Genomic DNA, 27,944 nt, shown 5'->3' with positions numbered 1-27,944 from the left:
AAGCTTTTTGGATCCTGACCCTTGAGGACTAGTCACTGCCCTTGAAGACAGTCTTCCCACTTTCGCTTCAGCGAGATTCTTACAGGCTCACTGATTGCGTTTTTCGGTTTGTTCGTTTGCTTTCAGCTCTTGAGAGAGCAAAGGGGGTGATAAGAACAGTGGACCCTGAGAGTTGGGCAATGACCGACAGATGTTCCCAGACAGAGCACGTGGGTCTGTGTGGAATGCACCCCTTGTTACAAGAAGGAAAGAATCAAGTGACTTAAACATTAAGACCTTTCCCTAACATCCCTCTTTCACATAAACACGAGTAAATCGCACATCAGGACCCTTGCCATCAGCACTCTTTCAGAGTGAAGCATTCAGTCTTCACAGACTCTAAAATAACCAGTCCACACGAGCCCCCGGTGCAACTCCCAGTCCTCCGAGGGAATGAGGGAATCCAGCTCTGTGGTGCTGTAACACAACTACAGCAGTGCTAAAGACACAAGCGCATCTGCCAAGGCGAGACTCCAGAGAGCACAGCTGCAAGGTCAAACTTCCCACGAGTTCCTGCACGCCATTGCAGCTCTCCTAACAAGCCGATGCACCTCACAGTGATTGAGCAACCTTGAAGACCCCTGCCTCTGCGACATGCAGGTTCAGTAAATCACGACAAAGCCGTGAAGGAGATGCAGCTGCACGGGGATGCGGGGAAGGGGTCTGTGAAACCGATAGTCTACCAGCTTTCGGCTCACAGGTAGGCAGCCTCGAGGGAGATGCGGGAAGGCAGGATCCTGCATTAGGACTGAATAGCCTACCGAGACCAGTCACAGCCCGACAGTACGTCATGGGAAACAGATGAAAATTGCATTAGAGTGCAACCCCTCCCGTTTCACACGCGGCACTGAAACAATGGCCAAGCCCTTTGACCACAATGCTCAATAATTTGGGAATCACAAATTATTTCAACATGTTTCCTTATTGATGCGTTTCCTTCTTAAAAATCCCATCTAAGGGGCTGCCTTTTTGATCTGAGAAGTGCGAGAAGTTCGTGTAGACTCTTTAGCTAGATCTGCCACCTGTTCGGCCCGTTCCAGCCCCTTGCTGCACAAAGGGACAGCACAGGGCTCCGAATGTCACCTTCTGGAAGCCCTGCTGTGCGGACCTGGCTTATACACTGCAATAGAGCCCGGCAGCCTTCCAGTCCCTCTTGCTCTATTCGATGCAAGAAAAGTGAAAATACCAACGAATGGTAAGTAGCCGTTGCAACCGAGTAGCATTATTATTCAATACATAGGTGTGATCTACAGCCATCGTCAATTAATTAATTAAACAATTAGGCAATCGAGGCCAAGGTTTGCTAAAGGTTCCGCAACAGCCAGCGGAGCGGAAGGCCACAGCTGTGCACTCCCACATCAGAGCGCGAAGGGTTTATAACCAGTTCCAGAACACAGCTACCACCACCCTGCAGGGTTAAGATAAAAACTTCTGAGCTTATATACAGCATAAAACGCTACGCCTGCAATAAAAACAATTCCCCCAGGCCCGGCTGCCACCTCCCTCCCTACTGGGAGGCTGCCCTTACCCTGCTTCTTGATGGCGGCCTTGGCGTGCCCGATGGCCTCCCAGGGCGAGGGGATGTCCAGGAAGACGGCGTCCGCGACCCCCGTCACTCCGAAGCCCTCCCGGCACACGTCCTGGTTGAGCACGGTGACCAGGTGGCCCACCTTGTGCTCCCTGAACTCCTCCATGGCCTTCTCCGCCCGCTGCTGGTGGAACTCCACCGTGTAGAGGTGCCCAGTGGGCGCGATGGTGCGCAGGATGGCGTGGGACAGAGAGCCGCTGCCCGTCCCTGAGAGAGAGAGAGAGCACGGGGCACGGTCAGCGACGTCGCCACTTCCTCTTCCGCGGTGCACAGGAACCCCTCGGGGGTGCCATCCGCGCACGTCTTCAGCACAACCCGCTCCCTTAACGATGCAAACACACCATCAATCAGTGAGCTCGAACCCTAAACCGGGGTTCGCAGGAAGATCTAGAGGTTAAAGGGCATCAGCTTGTCCTGCTCACGGAGCTATTCTCTCCAAGCGCACTGACATTGTCCAAAGTGTCTGAGTCTGATCCCCACGCAGGATCAGGGGGAACGACATTACCCCATTCTGCTTTTACTGCACCCCCATGATACTCCACTGCGGGGTCCATGGCGCTTTTGTTGGGCTTTAGCTGCAACGCGCTGTGCTCTTCTACTCAGACCGCACTGCTCTTCACACGTATAAAAGCGTCGACAGAAGGAGTGACGCCAGGGCACTGGACTGCTCTCGGCAGCTGTGTCCGCCTCTGGAAATGGAGACTTCTGAACGGGTCACTCTGGGCAAAGCTTCCAAACATACCTCACTCTTCAGAGAGGAACGTTTCTTGAGCCGAGTGGCAATGGCGCAGAACACAAGAAGCAAAACCAAAACGCCGCACCCGATTCCCCCGTTTCTGAATATACAGGAAATTCAGCAATGATTTAGAGCAGCTGGTCATCTTCCAGAGAGCAATATAGAATTACTCCCTGTTCAGGAACATAAGAAAAACAGCTTCCAGCCAGCTGCACTATCGCTCACAATCAAGAACTGAGGTCCGTGACTGGACCTGTGATACTTCAGCAAGCTGTGGAGGAAGCAAGAGGCACAAGTGGGGCTGCAGAGCTGCTGTGTGTAAGCGGATCCAAGTTTTCAAAATCCTCAGGGACTCTGACAAAGCCAGCCCCGCAAACCCCTTCACAATCAACAGTGAAACACACACACGGGGACTCAAGTGGAAATTATGCCAAACCGCTTCTAAATCCGGGGATAGGAGGCAGTGCTGAGCCACAAAGGCTCGGAGGGGTCTGGGACAAGCCGTCAAGTCATGTTGTCAAAGCTCCTCAGAGCAGTTAACCACTAGCAACCAGACAAAGTAGATGGGCTAAATGGCCTCCTCTACTTTGGTACCTTCTGTATATTCTTATGAACTGCCCTGTTCCTCTCAGTGTCCGCCTAAAGTCTGTTGCTAATGGAAACAGGGCAGCGGGCACTCAAGAGCAGCTACTGGTATGCCTTTAGACGTGAACAGGTGTGCCTTAGAATTTTGCAAATTCACACATAGTATAAAAAAAAATGAACAAGTTAATTCAGCGAACACACAAGGACGAGGCCACGTTCGAAGACATGCGCCATCTGCCCGATCGTCTGCATCGGGATCTGCGTTTACACTGCTGTGCCACATGCCCATGCCTGCTAGCTCAAGGCTGGCCACTGTCAAATGTAATGTTAGATGGCAGGTTTGCTCCATTATTAGATTTCCAACAGGGGCAAGAGAAGAGCGACACAGACGCGCATGAACACGTCCTGCAGCTACTTCCAGCAAAATGTATTAGTACATTTCTCAAATAAAAAACTATCTTTGATCTTTTGAGAGGAGACCAAAACCCGAATAAATAAACCTTAGAACCATCTCCTTGCTCCGCTTCAAAAAGAGACCACGCTATAATCGATTCCCTTTACTGTGCTGGAAACCAGTGGCTGAACAGCGAGGTATACATTTTAAATTTGCCGTCATTCAGAAATTAACCATCCAAGAGAAATTACCAACTGCATTGGTGGCTGTCAAAACTGAGGACAACAAAAACAGCTACAAAAAAGGAGAGCACTCCAGAACAGATTGGCACAGGGATCCCCATTCCTGGTTGGTAGCGATCCTGTTGTTGCTTTAATCAGACCTTTCTTGATTGCCTTCAGTTCTTCATTAGCTGGGAGATTTCAAATGACTAATTAAATGCCACAGGCAATTTGAAAGCAGAAACTTTCGAGGAGCTGAAAGCAACTCAAAAGGTATAATAAGGCAAACCTAGGATTCAGCTGAGCACTCAGTTATATAAACAGAACGAGGACACTGATGCCCTGTCCTCTACCACCACACACAATACATTCAAGTCCTCCAGACCCCAGACACAAGATGAAAATGACAATCTTCACCTCCTGAGCTCCCCTATGCACACTACTTGCCAAACGTTTTACTACCCTATGGAGCTCTCATGGCATGAAGTTTTCTGTGGATTTTATACATTCCTTACATTACCTCAATTTCTGCTCATCCTATAGTTCTTCAGATAAGGTAATGAGGTCCATATGTGCTAATATTCAAGCGTTGAACTGATCTCTTAAAACAGAAAGTACCGATAAGGGGTGATGTAATTAGCGGAGTACAACAGGGACCTGTACTGGGACCACTGCTCTTTTCAATTTATATAAATGATTCAGATTCCGGAATAGCAAACAAGTCAGATTTACAAATGATACTTGAATATAGGAAGAGTTAAAAGTTAAAAAAGAATTAGATACATCACACAACTAAGCAAACACCTGGCAAACAACACATAATGCAGAAAAGAGCAGGGTATTGCATACTGGTAGAAAAAACAATCCACAAATACAAAATAGGTCAGAAGAGGCTATTCATGAAAAAGGCAGAGGTTTGTATGCTGAAGTGTAATTTAAATGTTCTAAACAAAATGGAGAAGACATTAAAAAAAATGCTAGGATTAAAAATGAAAAGCAGAGAATGTTACAGTTGTATAAGGCCACATTTAGAATCTTGTTTATAATATTGCTGCTCTGGAATCTGTCTGGAGAACAGAAACCAGATATGTTCTGTGGCTCAAGAGAATGTCCTACACTGACAGACTGAAAGAACTGGATCTTTATCAGGAAGAAAACTAGGGGACCTTTTGACTTCATAATTCCCAAAGTCAACTCAGTGGAATTCCTCAAAATGAACAGTGAAACACCAGACATCATAAGTGGAAACTACTTTTAAAACCCCCAAAAAAAGAATGCTTCTCTTTACCCAAACAGTTGGGGGGGGGGGGGGGGGGGGGTATGCGACAAAACACCCAGCCATTTTTTTTTCAAGAAACGTCTGGATGAGATCTTCGGGTCAGTGACACCAGGGAATGCTTGGTCTCGCAGTACTTGCAGACATGAATTTACACCACAGACTTCACTTGAAACCCTTGACTACGCCACCTCCAGTACCAGCTCACAAGGCACGGAGAATCAGGAGGGAGGTATGCCATTTTATTTCTCATGCAGGAAAAAAAAGCCAAATGCAACTTCCAGCACTGCTTTGTCAAGAAGGCAACAGTGAGCACATCCAAGGCAATCAATCTGCTCGGTTAGTTAGAAGCACGGGATAATACATGCTGTTGTGCCTGGGTGGACGCATGGAGTCAGCAGCCATTCATAATAATTAATGAGAAAAGAGAAGTGTTCCGGACCCAGCAGCAGCCTGTTAATGCAGGAGCGGCTCCTTCCAAACGGCCTGCATGATGTCATCGCTGGTTTTGTTCTCATGGTAACAATGGGAGCAATGTTTACCCAGAAGCCCGAGACTGAAATGCAAATGAGGCTGGATGAGAGAAGTTCAAGAGCCAGAACGGAATGGGGAGGGGTGCTAGCCTCAGCTAACACTTCAATTGCACTTTTTTCCCCCCCTCTTTCTGTTCCTGCCTTTCCTCTTAAGGATGACAAAAAAAAAACGGGAATGTATTTTTAGATACGGACGCTGGAAAATGTTCTCATTACAGCAGGGGGAATAAAGAAATTACCCTTGGAAAAAGATCAATTAAGGTGCCAGGGCTACAAAAAATGAAAGAACTTAACTTTGTCCTTGGGGATGAGAGTGAAGGTATCTGAAATGACATCCCCTGTTCTGCAGGATGGAGCTGGGCTCTCTGCTGCAGGCTGGGTCGGATGATGATGAGAACTGGGAGGGGTTTGGACTGTACCAGGGGAATGACCTATTAATCGGGCAGGGGAGAGAACAGACCCAGATACCGCGACGCGAATTCTGCAATCTGTTGCACAAAGGGGATTGTCTCTGCCGCAAGGAAAGAGGCCTGTTCACCACAGGGGGCGCCTGGGCAAAATGAAGTCTGCTGTCAAGGATGGAAACGAGCCCATTCATGTGTTAATCATGCTCCACGGGGTAAAATCACGTTCCTGTCTGAGCAATTGTCTGGCTGGGATCTTTGAATGTATTTTTAGACGCGCTCGGTGAATAATGAGCGATTCAGCAATCACGGCAGTCTTGAGTGTTTCCATCAAAAGTGGAAGAGGCCGCACAGGAAACTCTCCACAGACACTTGAAACGCAATTGAGGGGCTTCTTCACCCACTGCCCCCCACTGCTACTGACCAAACATTTCACAACTGACAATTTTTGAAGTCAAAACCTGTCAGAGCAAACCTGTGTACTCTCATCTCATTAGTGAAGTACTACTGCTACAGCACAATCACATTCAAACCTCTCCATTTTCACAGTCGATGGCCTTAAATTACTCAAGATACAAGATAATAACCAGCCCTGCTGACCGACAAATGTCCTTGAGATGGTGTTTAACACAACCCTTTTAAAGACACTTGCAAAATGGCTTCCCAGTATTCCTTGCAGACCGTAAAGAAGAAAAAACCATCCAAAAATCTAGCATCTCTTCCTAATGTACATGTTGCTAGCATTCAATTAAAAGATGCCAGTTTACTGTTTAATTTGGAACAACTCTGTCCCAAAGAGGAAAACGAACGACTTTCAGAGTAAAACCCTAATAAATATTGATAGAGCTCTCTGAAGAGGGCCTGGGATTTTCTGTGCCTTCTCCTGAGCGGCTAAAAGGCTTTATTCAGTTTCCCACTGCTTCACAAATCAGCTGCCCATGAAAGCACCATCTGTGAGCTCCACATGAGCCATCTCCAGCGAGGTCACATGACTGGCAGCACCCTGGGGGAGGGTAGGCCTCCGCTGGGAGCCGCTGGGCCTCCGGTCTGCACACTCTTCCTCCTGCGTCAGCTCCCTCGGCCTACCCCCCAGGCCCAGCGTGTCCTCGGGCGCCCGCACCAAGAACAGACCAAGAAACCGTTACTGCTAGGAACGCTGAACCACGTTCACTGAGTGGATCCTCGGTGTCGCTCAAAGCCTCCAAATCTCTCGATCGCCAGAGTCGCGTCCCTCTTGCAGCCCAGCAGAACAAATCAACAGCCCGCCTCTGCAACGGATTACCCACCAGCAGGGCGGCAGCGACTGCACACCCTCTCCTGACTGACTGGAGCTCCTGACGTCAGGCTCATCTCTACCGACATGGCGGAGGGGGCGGGTGGGGGGTGGTGTAGAGCCACATTAATGACGAAAAATATAGGGAGCATGCCGTTGCACACAGTCTGGCTCCTCCTCACTTGCACCTCCTGGAGGGCTGACAAGAGGAACACACCGGGATAGAAGTGCAAGAACACACCGCTAGCAGCTGAGGTCGGAGGGGGGACCCTGAAGGACCGAGCGACAGCCGAGCCCAGAACTCCTGCCTGCCACGTGCTGCTCTGGGAGCCCTGACACACCAGCACCTACAGGAGCCTCTGGCTGCACGCAGTGGTAGTTGAATTCTTTCCAAAATAATCCAGTCCAGACACTGCACTCCAAAAAGGGAAGAAGAAAGAACACAGAGCGCTGCTCATGTCTGCTCAGAGTTCCAGCGAAATCTACAAAATCTAGCAGGAACGAGAAGTGCTATAAACAGTAGCGTTAAGCTGGAAGGGATCTGTGGAGCTGTACCTTCTGTGTAGAAGCCCTAGGAGAGCCCTTAGCCTCTCGGTAGGAACTTAGCCACGGTATCTGGTGGCAGGGGCTGTGTTAGGTATGATGGCAATTATTTCATACGTTGTATTTTTTACTTCAAAAATTGTTAACATTGAAAAAAAGTGTCTCAGTTACCCACAGGCCTTGTCAGGATGGATCTAACGAAGTATAAAGCTCAGACAGTGTTAGCTGGGCCCCCCCGAGAACTGCAGGTCTAAGACTACCCTGTAGTTGAGAAACGGTGCTGTGCAGGTAGATATCTTCCTGATAGGACACTGCGGGACCAAGGGCCGGCTCTTCGAGCAGCCACACTCTCGTGCCACTGCAGAGCTCTGTGGGCCGGGGGGCACAAGAGACACCTGAAACCGCAAGCGGAGCTGCTCTCTGGCAGGGTGCATCAATTATGAAAGAGAACTCTTTGGGAACATGCACCCGGATACGACAGGCAGGCTGTCTTTTTCACATGGCGGGGAGAATGCAGAAAATCCTGACTCTGAGCTGGAGTATGGAGCACACCTCCCTCACTCCTCCCTCTGCTCCTACTACACTCAGTGGAACCATCCACGGTCTCCTCTGTGTATTGTTATTGTGTTTCACCTTGTGTATTCTTTGTATTTTTTGCTGTTGTCATTCTGTAAAGTGCTTTGAGAAGCCATCTTTAAATGGCGCTATATAAAAAAAGTTTATTATTACTACTAGTCAAGAAAGAAGCAGATTATCAGCCCTTTTGGCGTTTTTCATCTATTGCATGCAGTCTGTAGAAGGCTACATTATTAGTTTTTATGGTACTGAACAAGAAGGGACTGTACATTTTAAAAACAACTTTTAGCTCTCATCCAAATTTTTCCTGTGCGCATATACTCAGAAATCAGCCCTGCTCAGAAGAAAAAAACAGAAGTGCCCTTGAAACCTATTGTGAACAGCTGTCGATATGAATAGAAATCATTACACTCGGGATTATTGCGTTCCAAGATCCAGCTTGCCTAATCTTCGCCTAATTAAGTCACCTGCTACGCAGTGCTGTTAAATATCTCTTCGGCTAACTGATAAAAATCAGAACTTGGAGGACGTCCAAGCTTCATTACGTTCTGCAAATATTTCAGACCCACACAGCTTTGGGGGGGGGGGGATGGGGGGAGAGCTGGCTGAGAAGGGCAGGGCACAGACAAGGGCATCTCACACAGCACCAGGGAGCAGCTCTCCTGACTCCTGACAAGTTCTCAACATTATCGGCGTATCACACATACAACTGCCATTATCCCCGTGCAAAGAGAAAATGTCACCTGATAAAGATATTGTCGAGGTTTGGGCACTCCTGGTGTGCGTTAGCCCCACACAAGGCTGCGTTACCAAGGGCTTTGCTACAGTATCTAGATTTTTTTTAATCCAGGCCTGGCACTGCAGCACAGCTGGGACAGCCAGCTCTTACTCTCTCAAACTCAAGACCTTGTCAGCTGCTGCCGACCTTCAGCTGAAATCCCTTAGTTCTGCTCTGAGCCCCCCCCAGACTGCATGGAACAAGGTCTGCATGCTCTCCCCTTCTCCCGAGCTCCGGCCAATCACAGGGGAGGAGCTAAAAGTGCCGAGTCAAACCTTCAGTGCACCAACATGAAGGATGTGCACGCTGACAGCCAGTTTAACGTGATGCTGCAAGGGCGGTGGATTTTTATGAAAGGGTGTTTGCTCTTGTGCATAAACCGCATCTATGTTTGTTATCAAGGTGCTCGGTTTCCGAGAGGTAACGGGCTGGGTATTTCACTCCCCTCACTGCAGCAGTTTTGCTGAAAAGCAAGCAGTGTGGCAGCCCATCTGTGCATCAGATTTATTCACCCGGAGCCGCTGCAAACTGTGATTTTGACAATTCAGCTCCTTGCCGCACCTGGGCTTTGTTTGTCCCTGAAGAAAAGTTACATAAGCCCTGACATCACCAGCGCTCAAATGCTGTTGAAGAGCTCTGCCACGCCACAGTGATCTTCAGCTTTTATGTCCCGGCATGAAACTACCCTGAGAAACAGCATTAAATAAATCTGTAATAATGAGTTAGTAAACATATGTTAGCTTCCTTCTTGAGTACAGTTTTTAGAAAAACAGTGTACAGTCTATGTGCAGCTTTTCAGTACAGCTTCTAAGACCCTGCCAAGGCAAACTAAACTGGATCACTTGAGCGCCACATGGATTTCTGTCCCTGACAGCTACATAATGATCTTCAGCCGCTTCTTCATAAAGTGCTGCCGCAACACTTTCACTCCAAGCATCCACACGGTATCAGCCTTCTAAAAAAAGGGCAAATATAAACCGTTTTCAAGCAAAGCAGAGTAATATTCTTCACGTGCATAACAAGGTTATAACTGCAGGCTAATTTCCAGCATTAATAAAACCAGCCCAGAGAGCTGCAAAGAATAAGGATCAGGAAAGAAACGATGGCCTTTTTTTCCTGAAGGTTTATTAATAGTGAGCTAGGAAACTAGCGCACAGGGCTGTTTCATTAATAACAGTATGGCAAGGACGGACTCCTTCTTCAGGGAGAGATGGAGAGCGGCTAGCGGGCCTCCGTGCTGCCTGCAAGGCAGGGAGACACTGCGGCTCTGCGGCCCGGCCAGGCAGCTGTGGTCATCCATTATCCTCCTACACAGCTGTCACTGCAGCTGGAGGTCGCTCCCGGGCTCCAAGCGGGACATATTTCACAAGAGGCTGTGAAGCCCATCGAGAACCTGCAGTGTGCGCCAGCCAGCTCATCCTTACTGCTGTGCCACCCAACGTGGGAAAGGTGCGTCCTCTGAGCGGAGCGAACACTACGCCACGACCTCCGGGACCCGAGGGTCCACTCTCCATGCGCTTACTGTCCAGGCCTCTCGATTCAATCAGGCGAGCTCGAAACTTGCGGAACACTTCTAACGGATTGAATCTACCCCAGCCTGACTTGTGGAGTCCACAGAGCTGGGGAGAGCGTGCTTGAGGTTAAAGGTCTTGGAGAGAGAATTAGTTTAAATCGCTGTACGTACATGACATGGTATGTCCATGAAGCAGTGCTGTTTACACACTAACTACACAGTAATTACAAGGCAACGCCCTGGTCAAGTGAATGACACATTAACACAGAGGTTCTGGTAATGTCTATTGGGGTTCGTTCTAAATCACAGGCTAATTGATTTCAATGCTAGGCTTTAGGTGGGTTTTTAAATTTTCATTTATAGAGGCAAGTAACAAGACGGGTTCAAGTTCTGCTCTAAAATCTCCTATCTTTGTCATTTTTTATTTGTCCTTCATTCCAAATTACCCCAGCTCTCTGCAACAGTGCCTCAGTATTCACAATGTCATTCTGCCTTTGCTACCCGAGTACGAGGTCACTCCTTTGCGTCTAAACTGCTGCTACTATTTTGCTTCAAGTCAGCCTCAGGGCTCGCTCTTAAGCTTGTTCCCAAAGTCTTTTCTGACATGTTTACTCAAGGTATTACTCAAGGACACATGGCTAAATCCAGATCAAACTCCAGTTCACAAGATAAGCCTCTAACCTTTGATATGGGTTTCTTGGAAATAAAAATCCCCTTCGATTTTTTTTTTTTCGAGGAGGAGTCGGCAGAGTTAGTCACTTCTGGCGCAGCCGAGAGCCTCCAACGACTCAAACTTTCACCCCACGCAGACGTTAGGGATCCTAATCTTGAGGCCTCATTTCCCCGATCACTGACTAACAGTTATACAAAACTCAAAAGTGTCATTTTCACATCATGGCTCAAGAAGGGAGATCAACCCTCCAGTCCCACTCCTTCTCAGTCCATTTCGGTTTTTAACGAGCTCCACCCTCCTGCGATGAAGACCCCCCACGGCAAACAGCCGATAGCAGGAGAGCCTGATTTCTTAATCGCGACCCCAGCGCCACGCGCCCCCCCCCCCCCCCATCACCACATCGCCGGAAACCTGCTGCTGGCCGAAAGGAGGAAAGGAAAAGGTTAAAACCTCCCAGGCTGGGGAGTTTGGGGGGGGGTGATTTCCCGCAGAGGAAGGTGGGAAGTTCGCCTGCGCCGCACCTGACTCGCAGACGACGGAGCCCGGCTTCAGCTCCAGCATCATGGTGATGGTGGCGATGTCGGTGGCGTACAGGATCTGCGTGCGGTGCGGGAGGTTGAGGGTCCACAGCTCCGGGGTGGGGTGCAGGACGTACACCCAGCCGCCCTTGCTGCACGTCACCTTGGACCCGTAGTGCTTCCCGATCAGGTCCGCGGAGTGCCGCAGCGCGCCGTAGCGGGTCTGCGTCTGGCCGCCGCGCTGCACCTTCACCGGGAACATGGAGTCGTGGCCCAGGAAGACGATGGCCGTGTCCCCCTCCTGGATGACATCGCCGTACTCCACGAAACTCATGAGGGGGAAGAGGTCCAGGCGGTCAGCTCGCGTCCAGCGTACAATCCCGTTTCTCCTTCTGCGGTGAACAGAGAGTGAACTTACGACCTTGGAATAAAACGATCTGCCACATTCGAACTATGCAGCATACCGCACATTCAGACTGAGACTTCAGAGGTGCGAGCCGGTGTCTTCCCACCTTGAGCAGATGGCTCAAGAGAACATGAACTCTAACTCAAGGGCTTACAGCTTCTTAAAAAAAAAAACAACAGCTCACCACTGGCAGCCCACTGGAGCTCAGCAGGCGTGAGCCTGGCCAGTACCTGGATGGGAGACCTCCTGGGAAAAACTAAGGTTGCTGCTGGAAGAGGTGTTAGTGGGGCCAGCAGGCGGCGCTCACCCTGTGTACTGTGTGTACCTGTACTCTGTGGTCATTAAAAATCCCAGGGTATTTCTAGAAAAGAGTAGGGGTGTAACCCTGGTGTCGGGGCAAAATGTTCTCCTGGCCTTTATCGGTCTTGACCTCCTAATAATCCCCATCTCTGAACTGGCTTCATCACTCCGTTCTCTCCCCAGAGAGCTGATGTGTGGTGAGCGTACTGGCCCATCGTCCAGGTGGGGGCGGAGGGGAGTCCCTGCTGCCTTTGAGTAAGCGTCCAGAAAAGAGCGCTATATAAGTGTTAAGAATTAATATTATAACAGAAAAAGAAACACCTTCCAGCTGCCTCATCTGGTGAAGAGAGGAGTGTTCTTTACTCATCTTGGTTTGTGAGTGCACCTCCTAGGAGCATCCATGGATGCTCAACTTCGCCTTACAACAAGAAATCAGATCAAAGGTGGCTTAGTGACAACGCTGAACATCTCGGCTTACGCCACTTTGAAGGAAAAAAAAGAGAAAAATCACTTCTGATTGTGATAATAAAGTATTTACCCACCCACACATATACTCCGGTAATACAGGAACACAAGTTTTTCCAGTGCATAGAGGAAAGATGCTTTCCGAGACTTATGGGGCCAAAAGGCGGAAGCTTTTCTGGAAAGAATTTTCTGCTTCAGAGAGCAATCTTAATGAAGGCAGCAAGCCGACATAACTTGATGCTATTTTAGAGAACACAATTTTTAGCTCAGGGCTTATCTGACGCACGGTTGCACGTATCATTAATTTTAAAAACTACCAGACTCGCTACACGTATATTTACTGGAGCATCTTCCTCATGGGCTCCAGGTGCGCATCCTCCTGTGTAGAAGACCTCCTAGATGTTTAATGGCGAAACCGCAGAGCAGGGGGACTCCGAGAGTGGGCGACCCACAGCCTGGGGGTCCGAGGCTCACGTCTGAGGTGTGGTGGCGATCGTGAGGAGTTTGTGGAACAGGCGAATCACTGCCAGGACTCCCTCCCGGCTGGGCGCGGCTGGCCACGACCCGCACAGCGGAGAAATCCCCGGTGCCAGTACTACCGGTCTCTTGCGGCAGCAGAAGTCAGCATTCTGAGGGGATTCAGGCCCTCTTAGAGACTGCGTTACACTGAATGTCCCCCGTTACACTGTTTCTTGACCGCGTGGGTTTTTACCCAGGTGCTCCGGCTTCCTCCTGCGGCTCAAAGACATGGCGCCCCGGGTGGGCGGGCGTCTCTTAACGGCTGCCTGTTCGCTCGCCTGCGCGCGCCCTGCGAGGGACTGCTCCCGTTGGAGAGAGAGTCTTTATCATCCTCCACAGGGGGGCAACTTGTTTTTACAGCGGCAGACCACATCAAGAAAACCCACAAACCCACAACGATGCTCATGGAGGTACACTAAAGAATCGTTTGTTAAGCCAGGCTACGGCCACAGGTACAAATGAGAACCTGCTCGTTTTTTTTAACTTGGAAAACCTGTATCTGCGTTCTGAGGGGAGTAACTGGAATTAATTCAAGAAAGGGCATGAAAGGTCCTTCAGGGTGGAACATGCTTTATGCAAGACTCGTAACTGGGAGTTAAAAACCCGGAGACGCGGGACAGGGCCGAAAGATCAGCACCAACGACTTTCTGAAACCGTCCGACAAACACTTCCCGGTTTGCTCTCAGCCCTGTTATTCAGATTCCCAAACCAGCGAATCAACAGTAAAAGATTCAATAAAAGACTTGGAAAACATGATCGGCAACGAACTGTAAAACGTATGACTCAAGATGCACTCTAAGAATACAGCGGTCGCTGACTCTGCATGGACTGATGTTCAACGACGACATTTAACATCAGCACAGTAACAATAATAAATGATGGCACGTTACTGTCAGGCCCCTAGCGACTCTCCCCTCTGCTGTAAAAAACAATGTCACAACAGCCCGAGCTAATACAGAGATGAACTGCTGACAAATAATCACCAGTATGATAAACCACTACTGAAAAATGCCATTTGTTTTGGCAGATGCCCGCCATGATCAAGCAGGTTAATACGTTTTAATTTTGCTATCCAGTTAAATAAAGGTATAAAGACCGTGATTAATGCCTTATAGCCAACACAGCGGGATGGGTTTAGCCATGTTTAAGCTGTCCTGTTCAGACAGCCACTTGAAGCAGCCCCCCTGTTCACTGGCACTGTGGGAGCCCTGTGGGGGTGCAGTTCAGGCCCTAGCTTTGTAACCCTAAAGCTGGGCATGAGTACACACAGGTGAGGCCCTGCTCTTGTACTCTTGGGCAAAGGCCTTCACTCAGAATGCTCCAGGGACATGCGCAGCCTGTTACTGTAAAATAAGAGGAAGGTCTCAGATGACACAGCTGGTTAAATAAAAATTAAATAAAATCAATTACCCTCGGAGCTTGTTTCCCCACAGCTATACTGAGCAGACCCCAGCCTGTGCTCCACGCTGCCCAGCTCTCAACGAACCAAGCTAACTCACCAAAAGAGTGGGATTTATACAAAAACACTGAGGGTATGCGAGACCAGACCACTGGGAGACGAGGTTGAAACCTTACTCAGGACGTTGCCAGAGCCACAACGTGCCGGGCATGAAACGATTTTTCTGCATTCGTTCAGTTGTCACCAGGGGATGTTGCAACACCCTCACGTACCCAGTAACACGTTACAGCTACGTTACTTGTGGCATCGCCTTAGGCCACTGATCGCCGTACACCAAGCAACGAGGCTCCCCTGCCACACAGTCAGGATTTTTTTTAGTCTTAGAAGTCTTTTATAAAACGATTACGTGGGGTGGGGTGGGTGGAAGCACTTCGCTGTAAGTACAATTACCTGTGAAGTCAAGTCGCCTTCAATCATGGATTGGACCATTTAAGATGCTGTGTCCATGGATACAGCGCCCGCGGGCGCACGAGCCTGGTACCGCACAGCTCGCGCCCGGGGGTCTCTTGTTGATTTTTATATTTTCAAAACGGCACCTGGAGGTTCTAACCGACCCCCGTTTTTCAAACGACACCAACGGCTTCCCTTCGTCTCCCCAACCCGACGGCAGGCGGTGAAGCTGCACTTTTCCCGCAAGATGAAAGACCTGTGAGTTCACGGAGACTTTCTCATACCGATGTTTTAACGTCGTCGTTCAAATACTAACACCTACTAATCTCACCTCCAAATATATAAAACAGCCCTTAATCGAAAAAAAAAGACCTTTTAAGTCATTTTGTTTTCGGCAAGGTGACTGCGGTAACTACTTTCGACGGGCTAAATTTAATATGTGTTCAGAAATTGTTTTCAAGTAATACACAGAGATGTCGCGAAACGTAAATTACTTCACCTCGCATAATCGGTTTTGAACTAGTTTCCAAACATTGTGTGAAAATGCTAAAAAGGTTTTTTTTTAAGCTGTTCTCGTGCAAAATAATTAAAATTTAACGGCTATGATAGACGTGCGTTTTCCGTTTCGTCAATTTCCCTGTATTTGGTGGTATCGTCACTCCGTGCAGCCTTGGTCCTAACTGACCGTCGGGCCCTTCATCGATGGAGCAAACTGCTGCTTTTAACGTTTGTTCAGACTTTTCGTCTCCATGTTTCCTGCACTCAGAGCCTGGTCTGAATTCCCACGTACCGTCTCCAACCCATGGAGAACACAAACCCGGGAGCGGCCTCTCCCCATCCTGCTTGTTGAGAATATGCCCCGTTACCCCTGAATGACCAGCCAGCTCTGGACACGATGGACAGACACGAGTGGGAATGCCCAAATGTGTATGGCACAGTCCCCCCAGAGTGACCTCTTCCGTGGGGCTCGACTCGGTTGACATTTCGCTTGTCGTCGGCGGTGAATGAGCGGAGCCCCGATACCGGTACACCTCATAGGTCCGGTTCGGCTGTAGGAGCCGAGAACTGGGCCGGGAGAAAGCGCGCTCCCAAAACGCGTGTTATTCCGCGGTTTCGCGTTGTCCACGATGCCAAGGTTTGGTGGTGGAGGGAGACGGTTCTGTAACGGTACCGGTACCGAGTTCGGCGTCTCGCGGGCAGCTCCCCGGACCTCCGGCCACGAGCCGTCTCGGCACCTGGAGCCTGGGACAATTTCCCAAGCAAAACTTTCCGCCTAGCGAGCGGGGAAAGTTCCAGAAAACATCGGCTGCCCGTGTTCCTGTGCTTGGTTTAGGATTAAAATTGTTTGTTTTTTTAAAGAAATGTTACTTCTCTGACACCGAACCCGACGGGACAGTTCCGAGATGCCTTCTGATGTCGGATTAGCTGCATAACCCGGTGTTGGGAATACGCAGATAAGAAAGAGTAAAACAATAATTACACGAATACTCGGGCTTTTAAATATCAAACTCTACTCTCAATGAACCCTAAGTATTGGGAATGTACGCCGGATACCCTGTGAACAAAATACAACAGAGCTTGCATAGAGAACAGTAGCACATTCACACGTAAATATAGGATTCCAGTTAAACTGTCCCCCCCTCCCCCGGCCAGTAGTTTGTATTTTACACCAAATAAGCGATATTTGTATTCCGAGTTTTAAAGGCTATTTTAAATATAATTGTTTGCTTGCTTCAGCCACCACAGCACTCACCTGTGAGAAGACACAACGTGCGCGATCTCCGTCCCCAGTTGATGACGTATCTGTGTCTTAAAAAGACAGTACGTTTATTTAAAGGTCAAAGCCTTTCTTACAGTTTAAAGCTTTCTGAAAGGTCTGACTGAAAATCATTTGGTTATTGATGTATATAGCAAAATATTTGGCGCAGTATTTGTGGTTCCTCAAATGCATAAAATATACATGTTATAAACATGGATGTAATCTATTATAATGCTTAGAAAAGCTTGCATGTGGTCGATGGGCTTTAATAAAAGGATTGCCTCAATCTCCGGTCAACAAGATAAATCATTTTGCAGCAAATCATCTAGTTGTTGTATATGGTAGCCAAACGAAGAAACCTTCGTTGTGCGCCTTGGGCCAGTTGACATCCTCATGCAATTGTATTTATGCGGTCAGTTCAGTTTATGTACAATTTTGAATTTCACTATTTGTTCACTATTTGGCTAGAATAGCACTATTTTGTGATGAACATTATCGACATCAAGAGAGATTATATAGGCTGGGCATTAATTATTCGATATTAAGGTAAAAAAGATGTTCAATAAACCTGAACCACCCAAATTCTTATAAATAATACATTTTATATGCAAGATGGTGTAAGATAATTCGTTACATGTATTGCTAGGAACACATGTAGCACAAACGACAACAGTTGGTATTTGTTTTATTGTTTAACATTCTAAAGCAAGTACAATACAGCGAGGTTTTACGTATATTTATCTAACATACCGAGTATTTTGAAAGATACGCGTCACTGGATCTGAAAGCTACTAACTAGCCAAGCGCGGACAGTGCTGGCTTTTAGCCCTTCTCCAATAGAATGAATGGACTCCAAATAGCAACCAATCGGAGGCGAGCGTGGATTGTATATAAAAAAGATCTCGGGTGCGTTATTCTGGACACCAGAGTGAGGGTTGGTGTGCTCATTCCAGGGGAGAATAAAAAGGAGTCTATCTTTGTTTCCAAGTTCGGCATCATCGGGTAAGGCGGACATTGCTATTTCTAAACCGTTTAATTTAACGCGCTTTAAATACCGTTTGGATTATTTATGTAAAACGTCATTTTTTTTCCCCCAAGTGCGACATTACAAGCTCGAGAAATGGATACAAATCGTTCGCAGTTTATACTTGTATGTGAGGGTGAACAAAGACTTGGTTTCAATGCCGTGGAGAAAGTGTCGGCGGTGCACTTGAGTGACAGACGCCGAGAACCGTTGCTGACCCAGTTACAGTCCGAGCTCGTAGGAGCTGCACTGGAATCGGTGATATTTTAAAATCTGTGCTGTGAACCTAAATCGTCATCCTGCACTATGCACTTCTGGAGATCACTGCTTGAATGCAACAAGGCTTCTTGCCTTAATTAAAAACGCTAGCAAGCGGATAAGACCATAGACCGGAATAGACTGTAGCACTGCCGAGTAAGATTTTTAAAACCTTACCTGCGAAGTCCTTGAAAACGCCGTTCTGTATGACAAGGTATCTACGATTAAAGAGAACAACGATTTAGTTTCTCGGATTACTTTTAGAAATCAAACAATTCCGTGCCTGATACAGCTGATTAATCGATTCGATTAATTTCCCCCCTAATTTATGTACAATTCAACTTGAAAAGCGCAGTCAGCAAGTATTTCCAATGTGGAAAGAAGACCTACAAATACTGCGCCAGACATTTAACCCTTCTGTCGCACAGACACGGGACACTGCGGTTTTCAAACGAGTAGTTTGATTCACAGTAGTTTGTGTGGCTGCTGAATTTAATTAAAAAAGCTTACTTTAAACTCTAGTCACAAGAATCATTTATCATTTAATGCATTTTAAATGTTTAACAAATTATGCTCGTTGATGGTTTTAAAGGGATACCACCAGTACGGTTACTTTTTGTGCGGACTATTGACTCAATATTGTAAACCAACCTGAACAAAAGTTTAAATCGTTCCACAGAACTTGCGAAATCGTTTTTTTTTCCCCCGCTGTAAACAATCTTTCCCCCCCATCCTGCGCCCAGGTGGTAACCATGCCTTTCGGTAACACGCACAACATGATGAAGATGAAGTATTCCACTGATGAGGAGTTCCCAGACCTGAGCAAACACAATAACCACATGGCTAAGGTGCTGACTCCGGAGGTGTACGGGCGCCTGCGGGATAAGCAGACTCCTAGCGGATTTACACTGGATGATGTCATTCAGACTGGGGTTGATAACCCAGGTAAAGATCGGAGCCGCTTTCCTCCTTAAAAGCCATCTGTTCTTCTTCCTTAAAGTGCTGCTTCCAAATGGCACAAAGGCGTTTCCCTGTCGCCGCCTTGTAAAGTCGGATACATTGTAAGCTTTATCCAGTTATCGCAGTGACCTTGCCAGAGGTTACCTTGATGGTTGCACAGAGGCTACCCTTGTAGAGACCTTAGCAGGGGGAATGGCTGTTGTCCTGTTACATCACTGCACTGTTCTCAGAGCAAACATTGACAAACGCCTAATTTCAGGAGATTAAGAATATCAAGATATATGCCGAGAACCTTGCCCTTGACATTGGGCTATCGATAAAACATTTTATTATATCTTTAGATGAGGCTAAACTAACGATTTTACTAACCTCTTGCACTAACGTGTTAGTGAATAGAGGGCTTGATGTCAAGGTGTGTTGCTGTTATGTTCTAAAAGACCCTAATCAATGGAGCACTTTAAGGTGGAGCAGGTGGCTTTCCTTTACCATGTAGAATTTTGTTGTTGTTCAGCAATAGTAAAATGGCCACACTGACCATCAAGAGGCTGTCTGCTGAGATGGAGTATCCTGACCTGAGCAAACACAACAACCACATGGCCAAGGTCTTGACTCTGGATATGTACAAGAAGCTGCGAGAGCGCTCTACCCCTGCTGGATTCACGATAGATGGTGTCATTCAGACTGGGGTTGATAATCCTGGTAAAAATGAATTCCAGACTTCGCTTTTAATATTGATAAGCTTCATCTGTAGCGTCAGTGTATTTAATACTTCAGTTTGTTAACCTTAATTGAGCTGTAACTTGTGTGCGAGTCAGAAGCACTTCAGCATTTATGCAAAGTCCCTTTGTTGAGCAATTCATCCCAAAAGGAACTTTTCATTTCGCAGGCCACCCTTTCATTATGACGGTGGGCTGTGTGGCAGGTGATGAGGAGTCTTATGAGGTGTTCAAGGACCTGCTGGACCCCGTGATCAAAGACAGACATGGGGGCTATAAGCCAACTGATAAACACAAGACTGACCTGAATCCAGACCATCTGCAGGTGACTTTACTAAAGAATAAATCTTTGCGCACTGGAGGTGTCGGCTGGGATGTTCCTCTTGTCTCTTGCTAGTGGCTGTTAACTTGTAGCAGTTGTATAGGGCTCCTGGACTATCTAGTAAAACGCTGAAAAAATCTCTGGACCTCTTGCAGGGTGGGGATGACCTGGATCCCAACTATGTTCTGAGCTCCCGTGTCCGAACGGGCAGGAGCGTTCGTGGGTTCTGCCTGCCGCCTCACTGCAGCCGTGGAGAAAGACGGGCCATCGAGAAACTCGCAATTGAAGGTAAATCTCCATCTTAAAGACTTGAATATCAGTTGTCAAGTTTAAACTGTGCAAGTAGCACCCTCTGGCACATGCAAGTGGCATTACAATTTCAGACTTACTTGGCTCTTTCATATGTGTTTGGCAGTGGTTAAGCATCCTAAAACAAATATTCATTTGCTCTTGTTTTAAGGTTTAAGTGCCCTTGATGGTGATCTTAAAGGAAAATACTATGCTTTGAAGAACATGACTGAGGAAGAGCAGCAGCAGCTGATTGATGACCACTTCCTCTTTGACAAGCCAGTCTCCCCTCTGCTGCTGGCTTCAGGAATGGCTCGTGACTGGCCTGATGCCAGGGGCATCTGGTGAGCATTGAGGTGCACTACGAACACAGTGCGAAACGTATGCATTTGGGGTAAAAAAAGTGGTCGACTCTCCAATAGCTAAACAGTTTTCACTTATTTACATTGTGGTTTTGCATTTTGCTACAATGTCAAACTAGCCAAGGCTAAAAATTAAATGTTAGACCATGTAATGATTTCAAAGCTTGTGAATTTGAAAAGGACAAATGTGGTATTTTATTTATACCCATAATCTTTTTCAGAATGTTAAGCCATGCAAATCTTTTGCAGTTGGATGGATTTGGACAGTGCTGTGGAACCTGAATGCTTACCAGTAATCATTGTAAACTCTTTGGGAGGAGTTGCTTGATTTATTCAATTACCAAAAAGATATCTGGTAGTTCTTGGATTCCTGTAATGTCTATTTGGGGTCAGTGAACAAGGAACAATTTCCCATGAGTTCTTGAATGAGCTCTTCATGGAGTTTCCAAATCCTGTTCAGATCTACAGTTTGCACTGTTTTTATTTTTACAAGGCACAATGACAACAAGACTTTCCTGGTCTGGGTGAATGAGGAGGATCACCTCCGAGTCATCTCCATGCAGAAGGGAGGAAACATGAAAGAGGTCTTCACTCGCTTCTGCCATGGGCTTACCAAGGTAGGTGTTACAGCAGATGTCCTTGACTTGAACCCTAGGACTTCTTGCTTTTTTGTGTGTACTGGTTTCTGCCAGGAGTGTCGATAGGTGATTAAACAAGATGAGGGATTTGAGCAATGAGTTACTTGAGCGTTTTTGTCTTTTCCAGATTGAATCGCTGTTCAAGGAAAAAGGCCATGAGTTCATGTGGAATGAGCACCTGGGATACATCTTGACTTGCCCCTCCAACCTGGGCACTGGGCTCCGTGGGGGTGTCCATGTCAAGCTGCCCAACCTGAGCAAGCATGAGAAGTTTGGAGAAATCCTTAAGCGACTGCGACTTCAGAAACGTGGAACTGGTCAGTGCTTCTCTTTATATTGGGCAAATTTGATCTTCTTAAAGGGTTCAATTCTTTCCAGAAAGGGAAAACTTGTAATTCTTTGAGTTGTATTTCCTTGGTTAGCTTTAAATCACTTCTAAGGCAAGAATGTTTCTTCCTGTCTAACTTGCAACTCGTGAAGTTTCTTACTGACATCTCATCAATGGCAGTATAAAATGCCAGTTCCCTGGCAGAGAAAGTTATCACCTGTCCAAGCTGAATCTGAAAGCCTGTTGCGATGGTGCTCTTCTCAGGTGGTGTTGACACTGCAGCAGTGGGAGGAGTGTTTGACATCTCCAATGCAGACCGCCTGGGCTTCTCAGAGGTGGAGCTGGTGCAGATGGTGGTGGATGGGGTGAAGCTCCTGGTCGACATGGAGAAGCGGCTGGAGAAAGGCCAGTCAATCGATGACCTCATGCCAGCTCAGAAGTGAAAATCTCTGGACTCCCTTCAATCAAACTCCCCACTACGTCTGTTCAAGGAATACACTCTACCCAAACTTTAGTGGCACAAAAAAATAGTAGACAGGTCTTCCATCAGTATGATAGAAGATTTTTGTACTTGCAAAGGTCTCCCAATGTTCTTTCTGAAAATGGATTGTAACACCTGAAAATAAATCTTGTCCCAAGGAATGTTTGGCTTATTTTTAGCAGCACTGTCTAACATTTATATACACCAGAATTTGTATAAAATAATTGAAGTAGCCTCTATTTCTTTTAGCAGTTGAAATTTGACAAAGCTAGCAATAAGATTCTGATTTACTTAGATGCACTTCTGGCTAAATAACATAACTGGTAAGATCTCTTGGAACATGTACATCCTTGATAACAGTACCTGTAACATGCATTGCTCTATCAAGATAAAGTACAGATTTTAAGTGAAAGCATTTAAAGGCTAAGACACATTTCATCAATCATAATGCTGGAATTGAAGATGGGATGCAAAATGTACACTGCCTCGCTTTTAACTCCTCTTGCAATATTCCCTCAAGCAGCAGAGAGCCAGTTGACGGATAGGGCTGCTGATTAACACTCCAAGCTGTAATTGCAGAAACTTGGCCGTGCAGAATAATAAACCAGGTCACAGAAGGGTGTGTTCTGTTTCTTAAAATGTATGACAGCTTTCCGTTGAAAGGAAGAAACTGTAGAACCTCAGATTACTCACTCCATTATCACATGAAGATAGGCTCATGAACACTTGACTGTTACATTTCAAACTGGTCTCTTAAAATACTGGAAGAAGAAATAACAGATACTGATGAGGCTCAGATGACTCTTAAACTATATTTTGAGTACATTTCCACTGGCTCGGTACTCTCTCAGTTCTGTACCCCATCTACTCAACAGCATATGGCGGTACAAAATGGCTACTCTGTTCTCCTTCAAGTTGCAGCATTTGAAGAGGATCCATTCTATTTGTGAAGTATTTTGGAATTTGCTGTTAATGCAAGGGGTTGCATAAAGTGAATAGGGCTCTGGCCTCTAATGATAGAATTGTTGTACCCTGTAGCAACGTGCTCGAATTGCTCCAGTTCACCAAGCCACACAAACAGGTACCAGCCTGGATTAGATTCCATCCAGGGGGATATCACAAAAGCTGACTGCTTAACACTGCTTAGAACAGGAAAAGATCCAGCCTGATTGAGCCTGAAGACACACATTTTACTTGTTAATGCAAGACATTATTTCAAGTTTGTGAGAGACTTGCTACCAGGCCATTGCCAGTTCAAGCTCTGGTTCTCCCACAGATTCTTTGTGTTACCGTGAGCAGGTTACTAAGCCTCTTTGTTCTTCAACCTTCAGATGAAATGAAACACCGAAATCCTACTCTAAAAGACCGTGCAAGTATGAATAGAGGAAAATGACAAGCTTTGAATACAACTATCTGCTAAATGTTTAGTATGCAGTATACTATACATCCTGACTGAAGACTGAAACCTCAAAGGTGCAGGTTAGTGCCTTAAACAGATGTTTCAAGAGAACATGAACTCTAATTCAAGGATTCAGAGCGTCTTAAAAAAATACTCAAAATTGGCAGCCAACTGAAGCTCAGCAGGTGTGAACCTGACCAGTAACTGAAGGGGACACCTCCTGGGAAAGCTGGAAGAGGTGTTAGTATGACCAGTAGGTACAGTAGCACCCATCCCACGGTTGTGTGGGTCCTAATGCCCCAGTATAGTGACAGGGACACTATACTGTAAAAAAAGGCACCACCCTTCAGATGAGATGTAAAACTTAGATCGTGACTCCCTGTGGTCATTAAAAATCCCAGGGCATTTCTTGAAAAGAGCAGGGGTGTTCAGGGCATTTCTCAAAAAAGGTAGGGGTCTTGCCCAGGTGTCCTGGACAAATTGCCTCCTGGCCTTTACCACTCATAGTCTTCTAATTAACCCCCATCTCTGAATTGACTTCATCACTCTGTTCTCCTCCCCACTGATAGCTGATGTGTGGTGAGCATACTGGTGCACTTTGGCTGCCGTTGCATCATCTTGATGGGGCCTACACATTAGTTGTGGAGAGGAGTCCCCATTAACTTTTAAGCACTTTGAGTGGAGTGTCTAGAGAAAGTGCTCCGTGTCAGGATTATTTTTATTAAAGTGGGGAAAAATGAAACAAATCTTTGTCTCTTGGGTCTGTTATACAGCACGCTTGTGACACCTACTGGCCAGATCTGTGCACTTAGACAAGAAATTTATGAATTAACAGGTTTTTCACTGTTGAATGAGAATAAAAACTTTACAAGTTTCCAAAATTGAAGGGGACATTAATCCCATCGATCTCAGCTGTTTGTTAGTAATTTATCTTAGGATTTAACCATTTCTTGAAAGAAGCATGGATTCCAACTTTCACAGCAAGCCTGCTTAGCAGGACAAACCAAATCTTTGTCTAAAAACAAATGCTGCAGTAACTGCAAAAAAAAAAACTTTTCACCTAACACAGATGAAAAGTTTTAGAATATACACGTTAAAGATTTCCAGTTTGGGGATTTCAAAGAGATATTATACATACAACCTTAACCAAATCAAAAGAAGAGAAAGGGCACAACCACACCTGATCTGCCTCCGCTCAGTGCCCTGCAGTTCTTGAAATAAGGAAGAGAAAGACAAAAGCCTCAGGAGATTTTAGGATGTTTTAATGGAGACACTGGTGAACCTTACCTGGCGACAAGTTACATAAATTCCATATTTCCTGGGTCATTACAGGACTTAAAAAAGAAAAAAAAGTATAACAATATGGAGTTTTTGCAAAACTAAGTTACATTATTTACATTCGTAAAACAGTGCTGACTTTTTTTTTGGGGGAAAAAAACAACAAAAATACTAAAGCTTGAAAATGGCATACTTAGATGAACATTGTCCCAGAACGGCGATCCATTTCAAATCCAGCTTGTGTACTGGTCAGACTGCAAATGGTTTTAATTACAATTACAGCTGAAAACGTACAATAAAAAAGGTTCTGCCTAAATATTCACATCTGCCAAACAGAGAAAGTCTTGCTGATCTCTACAAAGTCTTTACCAAAGTTAAGGACCCAGTAAGCTCCATTGCTTGATGCACTGCTTCCCAAACATCACAGAACTGTTCACCACAGAGCATCTGCGAGATCGGCGCAGGGCTCATTAACGCATCGCATCGTTACCATGCGCTTAAAAAACGTATTTTACTTTTTTTTTGCATGTCGCGAAGATTTCCACAGGTACACTTTTCCAACCTGTTTTTTTTTTGCAAAATAAACTGTGTGGGAACCCTGAGCACCAGGTTTAAAAGTGATTTACGGAAATGAATCGGAGAAGATGACTTCCCAAAATTGCATTTGGTCAGAAAATTTGTGCAACAAATTCTCCTATCAGATACGTAACTCACCACCTTGGGTACTAGCAAGCAAGTTTAATTTTTTTTTTTATCTGCTCTTGGACACAAGTTTAGCCTATGGTGCCAAAAAGTTTCAGTAATTTTTTTTCCCAGGTTCACGCGGAAGAAAACTTCACCCTCTGAATACTTATCTGTGCAGTTATTTTTCATAGTTTTTTTTTTAATAGCAGGCTGCAAACCAATACGAGAGGAAAATTGGTAGCAAGGCTTTCTTCGGAAGTCCTATTTTCATCTGTGCTGGACAGAGAAATAATGAACGCAGGGAACTTGCTGGATGCAGTAGCTACTTAATGCTGTAGTGCACTTTAAAATAAAAAAGATCAATTCTTCAATCCAACCATCCTCAGATCTCCAGCAGCTCAAGAAGTCTTCTCATTTCCATAATAGTAGTAATAATAATAATTATAATAATACCATTTCAAAGATGCAAGAAATTATTGCCTAAGCATTATTCTATACATTATTATTTTCAATACATACTTTGTGAGTGTTTTGGAGAAAAAACACTTTTCTGAAACTGCTACTTGAAGAATTTACAGCCGAAACCACGTCTCGTCTTTACAGCTTGAGCTCATTGGCAATCTTGGAAGCGATGTTCTTGAAAGCTATGGATGTTCCTGAAATGCGCTTGAAGCGCACGCCGTTGAGGGACAGCCGGGGCAGCTTGCACACCTCCATCTCCCACTGCACCAGGGTCTCCGCGCGGCCGTCGCCGTGCACACAGAACAGCAGGAACCTCTCCCGCTGCTCGTAGTCGCAGTTATTCGCGTCCAGGACCTTGCGGATCTCCCTCATCATGTCGCCAGGGTCCATCGAGCTGGTGGTCTTCATACTCCAGGTAAATCGGAGGGAGCGGGGTTTGGTTTCTTTGTTTTCGTCCTTTTGATCCCCAGATACATTGCGACTGGAGGGGAGAGGGGGGGACACACACGGAGAGTTAGACGGGTGACTGGGGCCTGCGGCACCTGCCCTCGTGTCCGACTGCTCTGCCGCCTGGGTACGTACTGAGTATCGCTTTGAGAGGGGGAATAAGAACACTAAACCTACAGAAAAAGAAATCTTCAGTCCAGGGATAATACTTTTACTTACTACTGCTTAAGCTTGGAAAAGCCTCGATTGGCACGCCTAGAAGAACCTACCAAAACTATTGTCCGATTCAGGATTTTTCTCCCCCCTCATTGTAATACTTTGAAGACAGCAACTGTATTTATTACATTTTAATATTCTCTCCTACGTGCTACCCTAACAAGAAATCTATATTGCTTCTTTCCCAGGACTCTTTACAGACGACTGAATATGGCCACTGCAGAGCTTTTCTTGTTACATTTTTAACCATGTGCAAATGTTGCGGGCACCTGCTGGGGGATCTGCCGAGTGAGGTTGGCAGTGCTGTGAAATGTGTACTCTAGAGCTTTCAGTACATTACTCCAGGGGCAAACCAATCCAGGAATTTCTCCAGCAATTTCTCCATACCTACAACTTTACTTCCTGCACTAGAAAAGATCCACACGAACTTGACTTACCTTCAAAGACTGCTGCGGGATACTGAGTTACTAGACAGTGCAGTTGAACTTATCTGTGCCTTGGACTGGCAAAGGAGATATTTTCCCTATATAGCAGACAATCTATGACCTAAACAAAGACCCTTGAAGGCTGTAAAATGAATGTGTAATCCAAGATAAATAAACCTGATAAACAGCCTGGCTAATAAAAACAGGACCAGGTTACCAGTCTGTTGGTGATCTTCAAGGTGCAACACAGTAAGACTGAACAACAGAGGCGAGTAAACCATGCAGGACATAGCTCACAGACAAAAGCAGCTCAAGGAAAGAAAAACATTCTCGTGACTTGACATGAACATGCAACAGACAAGATGCAGATTAAAGCTCTGCATGCAAACAGAATAGCGTGCAGTTCATGAAGACGGTTTGCTTTTATAAAAAATTAAAACCTCATATGATCATATGATATGAATCATATGATTTGGGGTATCACAAAAAAGGAGGTATAACAGTGACAAATGAATGGAAAAGAGCTTAGCATACCGCAGAGGCTGTAAAATTGATTGAAATCGTTGCATAGCCTAAATGAGATGCACAGATTTAAATTTAAATAATTCAAATGCTTTTGATTTAGTACTGTATACATCTTCAGTTTGAAACTCTACAGCCTGCCCTTCATCCATCACTCTGCACACTCTCTGTAACACAATAAAATGC

At 46.1% G+C, this 27,944-nt stretch overlaps 3 protein-coding genes across 22 annotated transcripts in view; 1 reads left to right on the top strand and 2 right to left on the bottom strand.

The window, feature by feature from the left end:
* Positions 1-19,352, bottom strand: part of trmt61a (tRNA methyltransferase 61A) — a 32,059-nt gene extending 12,707 nt beyond the window's left edge. Inside the window, exons 1-5 of one of the 2 annotated variants that reach the window (XM_088647759.1) lie at positions 18,882-19,352; positions 18,408-18,448; positions 16,943-16,998; positions 11,654-12,042; positions 1,568-1,834 (exon numbers count right to left, since the gene is read on the bottom strand). In XM_088647759.1, coding sequence (XP_088503885.1) covers positions 1,568-1,834; positions 11,654-12,042; positions 16,943-16,998; positions 18,408-18,448; positions 18,882-19,152 — 1,024 coding nt within the window. In that variant the 5' untranslated portion in view covers positions 19,153-19,352. Of the gene's footprint in view, positions 1-1,567; positions 1,835-11,653; positions 12,043-15,189; positions 15,299-16,942; positions 16,999-18,407; positions 18,449-18,881 lie in introns of those variants that run through there. The other variant, XM_088647760.1, reaches the window with a different exon arrangement.
* LOC148653143 (creatine kinase, testis isozyme) lies at positions 15,314-22,486 on the top strand. Its single transcript, XM_088647758.1, has 8 exons — positions 15,314-15,447; positions 19,702-19,889; positions 20,077-20,231; positions 20,384-20,516; positions 20,689-20,860; positions 21,372-21,495; positions 21,644-21,833; positions 22,109-22,486. The coding sequence occupies exons 1-8, from the start codon at positions 15,437-15,439 to the stop codon at positions 22,285-22,287; spliced, it is 1,152 nt and encodes a 383-aa protein (XP_088503884.1). The 5' UTR covers positions 15,314-15,436; the 3' UTR covers positions 22,288-22,486.
* A 2,478-nt stretch (positions 22,487-24,964) lies between these two features.
* The window catches only part of mark3a (MAP/microtubule affinity-regulating kinase 3a), a 63,522-nt gene continuing 60,542 nt past the window's right edge, over positions 24,965-27,944 (bottom strand). For 12 of the 19 annotated variants that reach the window (XM_088647753.1, XM_088647739.1, XM_088647754.1 and 9 more), the window contains one exon: positions 24,965-26,629. In XM_088647753.1, the coding sequence (XP_088503879.1) occupies positions 26,284-26,629 (346 nt within the window). In that variant the 3' untranslated portion in view covers positions 24,965-26,283. The remainder of the gene's footprint in view (positions 26,630-27,944) is intronic. The other 7 variants (XR_015941610.1, XR_015941611.1, XM_088647748.1 and 4 more) reach the window with 2 other exon arrangements.

This window comes from Lepisosteus platostomus, chromosome 10 (assembly GCF_059453375.1).
Source record: "Lepisosteus platostomus isolate fLepPlt1 chromosome 10, fLepPlt1.hap1, whole genome shotgun sequence".
NCBI lineage: Eukaryota > Metazoa > Chordata > Actinopteri > Semionotiformes > Lepisosteidae > Lepisosteus > Lepisosteus platostomus.
The sequence above is the reverse complement of the archived record's forward strand: the minus strand, read 5'-3'. Positions and strand labels throughout refer to the sequence as shown.

Excerpts from the sequence above, each read along its gene's own strand:
- LOC148653143 (XM_088647758.1), top strand. Across the intron at positions 21,496-21,643 it reads TCTGCCATGGGCTTACCAAG|ATTGAATCGCTGTTCAAGGA; the intron begins GTAGGTGTTACA and ends TGTCTTTTCCAG. Across the intron at positions 21,834-22,108 it reads ACTTCAGAAACGTGGAACTG|GTGGTGTTGACACTGCAGCA; the intron begins GTCAGTGCTTCT and ends TGCTCTTCTCAG.